General features: G+C 36.9%; 3 protein-coding genes across 3 annotated transcripts; all 3 read right to left on the bottom strand.

Moving 5' to 3' along the window:
* Positions 1–511: 511 nt before the first annotated feature.
* On the bottom strand, positions 512–2,483 carry LOC125594100 (plant cysteine oxidase 1-like). The gene is made up of 5 exons (XM_048770419.1): positions 2,035–2,483; positions 1,814–1,941; positions 1,594–1,723; positions 890–1,111; positions 512–790 (listed from the first exon to the last, which is right to left on the bottom strand). The coding sequence occupies exons 1-5, from the start codon at positions 2,321–2,323 to the stop codon at positions 663–665; spliced, it is 897 nt and encodes a 298-aa protein (XP_048626376.1). The 5' UTR covers positions 2,324–2,483; the 3' UTR covers positions 512–662.
* Positions 2,484–4,164: 1,681 nt separating this feature from the next.
* On the bottom strand, positions 4,165–6,219 carry LOC125594097 (probable pectate lyase 19). The gene is made up of 4 exons (XM_048770417.1): positions 5,873–6,219; positions 5,032–5,794; positions 4,524–4,769; positions 4,165–4,430 (listed from the first exon to the last, which is right to left on the bottom strand). Exons 1-4 carry the CDS (start codon positions 6,064–6,066, stop codon positions 4,206–4,208), a joined length of 1,428 nt encoding a protein of 475 aa, XP_048626374.1. The 5' UTR covers positions 6,067–6,219; the 3' UTR covers positions 4,165–4,205.
* A 452-nt stretch (positions 6,220–6,671) lies between these two features.
* Positions 6,672–9,418, bottom strand: LOC125594096 (serine/threonine-protein kinase PBL34-like). The gene is made up of 6 exons (XM_048770416.1): positions 8,649–9,418; positions 8,091–8,437; positions 7,879–8,014; positions 7,674–7,810; positions 7,475–7,598; positions 6,672–7,393 (listed from the first exon to the last, which is right to left on the bottom strand). The coding sequence occupies exons 1-6, from the start codon at positions 8,893–8,895 to the stop codon at positions 6,870–6,872; spliced, it is 1,515 nt and encodes a 504-aa protein (XP_048626373.1). The 5' UTR covers positions 8,896–9,418; the 3' UTR covers positions 6,672–6,869.
* Between the last annotated feature and the right edge of the window lie 47 nt (positions 9,419–9,465).

Below are 9,465 nucleotides of genomic sequence, written 5' to 3'. Positions count from 1 at the left end.
TAGGAGCTCCCACATTGGGTTTACTTAGTTTATTATTCTCGATTTTCCCCAACAGTTTGGAAAACTGATTTAGGCTGCAAATATATTGTTGGCTGAATAGAGAAATAAATTACATCTCAATATATAGTTCTGTTAGTTTCAGCCAAAAATACACCATCTACAAATTATTGTATTTGTTGAAGAATCAGCAGAATTCAGATAATAGATGGGAAAACAAACATTTTTAGCTGAAAATTATCCATCCATCCTCATAAGAAGAGAGAAACAGAGGGAACAACATTTTCTCTTACCATCACTATTTTTATTCCACTAATCATTATTTATCTCATTCCATCTTACAAATAATCTCTTAATCTCTTTAGGTTTAAATGGGTTTCTACCATGTATATCGAGATCCAAACCAAATTAATCAAAATGAAAGAATAAATCAAAATTTAAAGTAAAAGAAAACAGATTCTAAACACTAACTCGGAAAATATCAAAGCCAAATTTATTGGAAAAAAAAAAACAGATTTTATTTTGGCTAAAAATAGAAAATATATATATTATTTTTCTCGTTTCCCTTTCCTTTTTATGTACAAAGAAGAATTTAAACTAAGAAGTCCAACAAAAAAAAAACTGATTCCAAATCTGAAATGCGCAATAGATAAAAAAAGAAGCTCTCAATCCTCAACCTTTGGGCCTGTGTATAAAGCTCCAACTACGTTAAGATCCTCTGGATTATCACCTCTTTCTTGCAGCCATGCATGACCTTCTTTCTCAACTTCACCTCTCAAAACGTCACCTCCTTCTGAAAAAAAAAACATAATAAACTTTTTTATCTATCTGGACTAGTTACATGTAACTCGTGTACAGGCTATTATGACTAGTAAGTATAAAAAAAGCTCACCTGATGAGAAGTTGTCCAAAGGGAACTCTAGGAAGTAAGTGCAATGTCTGCCTTCTGGATTGCAATAAGGAGGGCCAAGCACGTCTAGAACCGCGCACGCTGTTATGGCTGTGAACCTATGCATGTTCCCACCATCTTCAGGGTACAAAATGGAGGCGTTGCATGGTGCGGTTAACGCTGAGTCCATCTTCAGTTTTGCCAGCCTGGTTTTCGGATCTCTCACTGCGAATTGAGATATCACTAAACGATAAATGTCTTGAACTGTAATAATTTAAAACGTGAAAATGGAATTGTATAACATTCAGAGCACCTATAGAAAAAAGACATCGAATCTTTAGTTCCTATTGAGACCAATCCAAATTTTTGACACAAGTAGGATGATGACCTACATTAAGAGTATGTGGTCGGTCCTAAAGTGAGATTCGAGTCATCATCACATCAGTGAGATGAGACCTATAATACTATTTAAGGTAGATGGACCAATCTATATTTCATTGAGATTCGTTTTTGACTTTTTGAGTAGAAACAGCATAAAAAAAAAACTTCCAACACTACCATTCCAAGTATCATCACTAATCAAAACCTATAATTTTCTTTTGCTAAATTGGGATTATATCTTTGAGATATTAAGTTAAAAGTGACTTCCTTATCTTCAAATATCTACTGAACCCTAATAAGTTTTCTTGGGACAAAAGTAAACTTACTTGGAGCATCAGCCACCCAATCATAGGACTTGATGTGCATTGTACCAAAGAGAAGCTTGCTAAAAACTGTCATCCCTGGATGGTTATGAAGAGGAATGACACCAGAAGGCGGCAAACAAAAAATCCCGATCTGCCAATAAAAAAACCCTAATGATGATTACTTACACCACAAGGAAAAAGGACAAAAACCGTGAGTGTGTTGTGTGTTTGGTGACATTACCGAGAATTGTTCACATTGGTGTAGATGCAGATACGTTATTGGTGGCGAAGACCCATCTTCTGGTCCGTAGTCTGGTCGGAAATAGGGCATGGTCGGAGCTAACCCGACATCCTCTGTTTTCATATTATCTAACATATTACATAACCAAACTCAAATCAAAACAGAAACTTTATGAAAAACCCAGAAAAATTCAAATGAGATTTGAATCGAAATTACAATACCAAGAATGTCTCGTAGCTGTTGGATTTTATCTTCAGAAGGAATAACTCCAGGACCGCCACTGGAGAACACTTCCTTGCAGGTATCAAACAGCCGCCGCACCGGAGTGATCTCATCCGCCGGAGAATCACTCCTCTTCCGTCGCATCCCCCTCTTCTTCGTCTTATCCTTATCCTTCTTCTTCTTCTTTTTCTTGATATGAGGTGAATTAACAGAGTTTGGATTAGGGCTTTTAACTTTACATTGATCTTTACTCAAAACATCTTTCTCTTGTTTCATTTCAAACCCCATGAATCTCACAAACCCCCCACCGAAAGACAGAGACTTTGTTCAATCTGAATCTGGTAATGAAAATGGGATTAAGGAGAAAGAATGAGATATAAAACAGGGAAAAAAAGATAGAGATACCATTATCGAGACAAAACCAGGGGCTGTTCTTTTTCTTACTATGGGCTTATGTTTTGTTTCAAACAGCGGATTCCTTTTTTATCCGTTTCGGTCTTCTCAAAGGGGCAAATGTGGAAATACACATACATAAAAAATATATATATTTATAGCATATACGTAGTTGCTTGCTTTGGTCGGTTTAAATCCGGTTATTCTTAACCGGAGATCCAGTTTTTATTACTTATTTTGGTCGCAGAAATTGATGATTCATCAGTTATGGTGTTTTTAGAAAAATAGAACTATTGATTTACTTTATTAATTCCACATGTATGAATATAAATACTATAGTATTTAATTTGTTTTTTTTTCTGAACCTTGGAATTGTTTTGTATGTTTGCTTTAATTGAAAGCATTCGTATGTATTTTTAAGGAAATGTCGGGGTTGTCCCTGAAATTTCTTGTACTTGTCCCCCCCGGTTTATATGGGAATGCTAGTAGTTTGTACTAGGAATCTTTGCTCTTATTATTTTTATTTTCTTATAAATATACTCCCTCCGTTTTTTATTATAAGTCGTTTTAAAGCTATGCACATAGATTAAGAAAATCATTAATTTCTTATATTTTCGAAACAAAAACATCATTAATTATTTACCTAACCATAATTTAACCAATAGAAAAATAGAAGATATATTATCATTGGTCAGACAACATTAATTACTAATAAATGTTACATAAAAAACCGAAAACGACATATAATTTAGAACAAAAAAGTTTCTCTAAAACGACTTATATTAAAAAACGGAGGGAGTATTAGTTATTTTTGGCATAAGAGCATATCTTTGGCAATTTTATTCATTTGTATTATTTTGGTAGGTACTATAAATTATCCATTTACAAATTATATATTTGATAATTTGAGATCTTTGGGTCTTCAAAACCCACAACAACCTGGTATTGCTTGCCGACTCTGCTGAAATTTATTATTTTAAAAAGAGAAAGCAACTAGCAATTATATTAACGTTTAGAAAGCTCGAATATCATTTACATCCGTCCCTTTTTCAACACGTTTTGAGGACAACAATACTTAATGCGTAAGATATTTTTTTAGGTTGTTTGAAAGATTTTAAAAGGAGTAGACCTAATTATATAGCGAATGGAGGCTAGTACACATCTTTCTGTGTTCCACTTCTTTGGCAACATTTCTTTATCCACTATTCAGCATTTTGTCAATGAAGCTGAGAGGGTGGTACAGCCATACTATGTGGTCTCATTGGCTGATGCCATGTTTCCATAACATGTAAGTTTAACTTTCTTTGGTACATTTTCCGATTGTATGTTTATTAGGTGAGCAGATGGATTTGTTCTGCCCACTAGGGACTAGTAATGTTCAAGAGAAATGCTTCATGAGTCACTTATGAGATTCCTATAGCTTTTCCTTTCAGTTGTTTCTTCTAACTTTTTTTTTGTAATTCCATTTCTATCTTAATGGGATCATCTCTCATCGTTTGCTTCTCTTCATTAGATGTAAACCCTTCCTTAATTAGCTATAGGAACCAAAGAAGAGAGATATCACCACAAAATCAAACGTAGTACAAGAATTAGCTATATTTACTTACTCTTTTTACATCTTTTTTTGTTCATATACACAAAAATACAAAATACATTTACAAGTTATAACGTTTTTCATTTTCACCCCTTAATTCATTATTTCCTGAACTAGATAGAAGCAAAAAAAATCAAAACGTTGTTGCCTTTAATTCAGACAAGTAATCAAAAAGGAAATGGTCTAACAGCGTCTTCCGACTCTGCAATCAAGTGCTCCTGCGTATTTGGTCAACTTTGAAACAGCGTATCCATTTTTCGGTTTAATCATGTTTCGTCTGGTGTGATCAGTTTCATAATTAGGATCTCCAGATTGTCTAAAATAAGCTCCATTCATGAATATATCTTTTTCAGATCTCCAGTTCCAGTGTTTCCACTCTTCTTCCGGAGCATAGTCTCTCTTTGTCACCTACATTTGTTACATTTTTTCACAAGTTAACAATCTAACATCCAAAATTTTGTTTTATGCATTGTTAAGCACTATTATTATGTTTTTAGTTACCTCTCTGTAATGAGGTAAGTGTGGAGGAGCAATGAATCGGTTTCCTTGGCTGAGAATTGTTGGACTTTGACTGCCTCCGATAGCGTAAAGCTCCCAATGAGTGTAGTCATTGTTCACAACATGAACAAATCCCCACCTGATCCTTGGCATCCTCTGCACTAGTCCTTTACCAAAATGGTTATAAGCCACTGTGACTTGCATCTTTTTGTCTAAGTCATAAGTGTTTTGAGCACCAAGCAACATCACCTACACAAGCAAAAAATCCAAAAAAAAAAAAAAAGTTTATAAATGAACTTACGATAGAGGCTAGTAGCAGAACTGGTTCTAGGCACTACCAGTTTTGGGTACAATCGGATGAAATATTTATCTTAACTCCAAATATTTTAAAATTTATTATATTTAAATCGTATGACCTCAAAATTATCAAAAAAAAATATTAAGATTAACCTAAAAATGTTTATAATGATGGAATAATATAATTTAGATTATATGGATAATGAATGTTTACGTCGTTGTGGTGAGTGAAGTGAGAGTTGGAGATTGTAATGGCAGTGGATCCAACAATGGCATCAATGAGTCCATCTTGACATTGCGACATGGAGACATGGTCAAGCCAAATGTTAGACGAACCGTATATAGACAAACCGTCTCCATCGGCTCTAGTCCTCATTCCAAAATGGTCTGCCGAGTCACGGATCATACCACCGCTACTCTCAGATATATGGTGAATATGCAACCCATGGATAATAACATGTCTCACGAACTGCATCGTGACCCCCGCGCCATGCGCGATATGGACATTAGCTCCTCGCGCATCGATAGTCTTGAAGCTATTAATCAGAAGCTCTTGGTTTAAACGAATGCTCATATCGTTCTTGAAAATGATCCAGAGAGGCTCCTTCTGAATCACGGCGTGACGCAACGTCCCGGGTTCAGGGTTCACCATGTCCTCGTCGAGGTTGCTTGTGACCACGTAGATGCGTCCATGTTTACCACCGACCGTCATGTGTCCGAACCCGCGTACACATTTGACAAGCTTCTTGCGACGCTTAGACCAGTTCTTACGGCAACGCCAACATTTATCTATAGGGTTACTTGCGGTACACGGTCCCTTGAGCTTACTCCATTTTCCTTTGCCTTTACCTCTTAAGCTTCGTCTCGTGCTGTTCGTCGAGTTATCTCCGGATCCGACCATTTCAATGACCTCGTTTTCCACCTCTTCAGGCTTCGTGTTGTTATCTTCCTCGGTCGGTGTAACATCAGTAGAGTTGCTATATACATACCAGACCAAACCAAGATTTTTAAACATTAGTAATGTTTATTTATTGATATAATTAAACTTGACTTACTCGTAGTGACGTTCGTGAAAGTGATCGATGATTTCATAAGGATCAGAATGATAAGCTTGAAGAGTGAATTCTCGGGCTTCATCAGCTCGTCCCGACCAATATTCGTCCAACTCAGACATGTCGGCTCGTATGGTCGGGATCAGACCAACAATACATAACACTAACATCAACTTTAACAGCCTAGCCATAACCATCTTTTAAAAATATTTGTGTGATCTCTTTTTCGCTAAGAGAAATAGTTTTATTTTAATATATAAGTTGTTTCCCCTGTTTTCTTAAGGGATTAAGATTAAAATGGGGAATTATTAAGCTTTCTCAAACATAGATCGTTTTCTGTTTAATTTATCTACTTCTTTGGAAGCCTATAGCCTTTAGATGATGGACCGTACTGCGAGTTTTTAGAAACGTGAACGAGTGGTGTTTAGATAAACTTGATCGAGAAGCACTCTCTAGTTTTAGAAAGTTACCGCTAATGATGGGTCATTGTTTATTTGTGGGCAATGTCTATATTTTATTTTTTAATTATTATATTTAGCTCCCAATTTATTTTTAGTTTTAGGTTTATTGGGACAAAAATAGGATTTGTTTTAAATGATCCCATATTTTGGATAAATTTTACATTAACTATGATCTATTATTTCAATAAAAAATCTAGACATATATTTCTTTGTTCATAAAGGTCATTCATTTCATATTATTAATTTATATATTAACAAGAACTAAGAATTAATTGAATGTTTTATGGGTTATGAAACTTTGACCTATGTATGAATCAAATCTTAAAATATTCTGAACCAAATTAGATAACTAGTTTCACATTAAAATCAGACTTCCATAAACAACCCAATTGGATTCACCGTCCTCCATCGTCTTTTTTACATTAATCCATCAAAGAGTTTACCATAACATCATTAGTTAAAAATTTATCTCCTTAGCCGCTTAGAAAAACGATAAAAGCTTCTTTGACCATTTAGGCTTTTGTCCACACAAGAGAGCTTTATGTAGTTGCTCCTTTAGGCTTTGGAGAAGGCACCTGATGTCGATAAGGCGAAGAACCATGTTGACCATGAGGACTAGACAGCGTCCTAAACACAGGCTGCGGCTGCCCGTTTCTTGATCCAAACCCGTTTCCTCCTCCCTGAGACCGACTCGACCCGTTTTTCAAACGCTCGGCTTGCATCGTCTGAAAGTAGTAAGAAGAGCTCGCCATGTCTTTAAGATGAGGAAGTGGTTTGAGCGCTTCGACGACGTCACTCATCTTTGGCCTAACCTTGGGGTCACGGCTCAGACACTGTGCAGCGAGCTGAGTCACCTTTTGAGCGCCTTTGATCGAGAAATGGCCCTCGAGTCTTGGATCGAGTAACCGGTAGAACCTTCTTTTGTCGAGTAGATGCGGTCTTGCCCATTCCACTAAGTTGTGTTCGCCGTTGGGGCGGTTCTTGTCCATGGACCGTCGTCCCGTAAGCATTTCGAGGAGAACCACACCGAAACTATACACATCGCTCTTTGATGTCAAGTGACCTTAACAAGTTCAATGTGAAGAGAGTCAACAAAGAAGGAAACAAACCGAAGTAACTAGATCATAACAAAGAGGACACTCACCAGTCATTACATACTCAGGAGCAGCGTAACCATATGTACCCATAACTCGAGTGGAGACATGTGTTTTGCCTTCATCAGGAGCGTCTTTGGCAAGTCCAAAATCAGATAGTTTTGCATTGTAGTCCTGAAAAAAAAATGGGAAAAATTAATAAATCTAAAAGTGTTCTCATGTAAATGGATAAGAGTAAAGGATACATACTGCATCAAGTAAGATGTTTGAAGTTTTGAAATCTCGATAGATGACAGGCTTCAAAGCTTCTTCATGGAGGAAGCTGAGACCTTTTGCAGCACCTACGGCAATCTTCATCCGGATAGACCAAGGAAGAGGCAACGACCCTTTGGAACACAAGAAAAAAAAGGATTAAACATTGAACAACATTGAAATGGTTGTGAGGTTTACATACTTCTGAAAAGGTGATTCTCCAAGCTTCCTCGAGGCATGAACTCGTAAACAAGCAGCCTTTGATCATCTTCGATGCAATAACCGACAAGCTTAACTAGATTCGGATGAAGAAGGTTACCAAGGAAATTGATCTCAGCCTACAAATGCAAGACCACACATTAAAAGTGATAACAAAGAAAGAAACAGAAGAAGAGAAAGAGATTGTTCTCTTACAAGCCACTCTTTGTGACCTTGAAGTCCATCAGGATTCAAAGTCTTGACAGCAACAGTAAGCCCAGTACCGGGTTTAACAGGAGCAGTTCCATTCTCTTCGATCCATCCTTTAAAGACACAACCAAAGCCTCCTTCTCCGAGAAGACTCTCTGGTCTAAAGTTTCTAGTAGCTAGCTTAAGGTCGTTGAAAGTAAAGTTCCTCAGGTTAGAATACGCCTTGAGCTCTTCGCTGATCATTGGAGTCGATGAGGAGCTTCCTGCGTTGCTGGTCGTTGTGGTTGAGGAAACAGGACCAGCTGGTTGATCAGTTGATTTCTCATTTGCTGATTTACTTTCCATTGTCGTCACTAAATAAACCACAGAACAACATCCCACAAGTGAATAAAGCTAAAAAAAATAACAAATCAAAGATTAAAGCTAAGTTACTACCACCCTTAACTCCAAAGTTCCTAACTTTGGTAACATCACAAGTTCTCAAACCAAATATGGAAATAAGAAAAAAAACCCACAAGGAAAGTTTTCATTTTTCGATTCAAAGGTCAAGACTTTGAGTTGTACCTGTGCTGGTAGTGGCGTAGAGAGAAGAAGAGGAAGCGTCAAGGTCTGATTTTGAAGGTAAGCAGCCAATCATGAACCTGAACTTGACCCAGCACCCACTTGGTTCTTCTCTTTCTTCGTCTTCTTCGTCAAAGGTTTCGCCTTTACTTTTGCTAACGACATCGTTCTTCTTCCTTTTCTGATGCTCAGCCTCGTTAGGTTTCTTCTTCGATTGAGCTTTGACAGGATCAGTATCGTTCAAACCCATCTCAGCAAACACAGTTACGCAGATGATTGTGTTTTGATCAGACCAACATAGTATAGCTTTGGAAGAATCGAAGAAGAACGAAACCTAAGGGGGAACTAGAGAGAGAGAGAGAGAGAGAGAGAGAGAGAGAGAGAGAGAGGAAGTGAGATTCACTAAGGGAATGGATCAAAGCCCCAAGTCGCGCAATTTTAGTCAAAAAAGGAGGAATTGATGTCTCCGGTGAGAGAGAGAGAGAAGATGTGCAGAAGAGAGGGGAGAGAGAGAAGCTTAAGGAAAAGTGAGATTTTTTTTCACATGTGCTACTACAGTAAACATAATTGAAATTATAAACAGTTTAATGACCCGTTTATTGATTAATTAATTCAGTAATTATTAGCTACCTACAAGAGTGATTATTGGTTTCAAATCTCCTGGTCCTGGGATATGTGTTTGGTGTGTTTTATTTTTGTCTGCTTGGAACCACCAATTTATCAAACACTGCTTATTATTCTTTGGGATATTATTAGGTACGAATCGTATTCCTTTCCCTTTTCTTTCCTCTTTTTCGGTATCCAATTAAAATGATTTTTG

The sequence above is a fragment of the Brassica napus genome (genome assembly GCF_020379485.1).
Source record: "Brassica napus cultivar Da-Ae chromosome A3 unlocalized genomic scaffold, Da-Ae chrA03_Random_11, whole genome shotgun sequence".
Taxonomy (NCBI): Eukaryota; Viridiplantae; Streptophyta; class Magnoliopsida; order Brassicales; family Brassicaceae; genus Brassica; species Brassica napus.
Note: the sequence above shows the minus strand (reverse complement) of the source record. Positions and strands in the feature narration are given on the sequence as shown.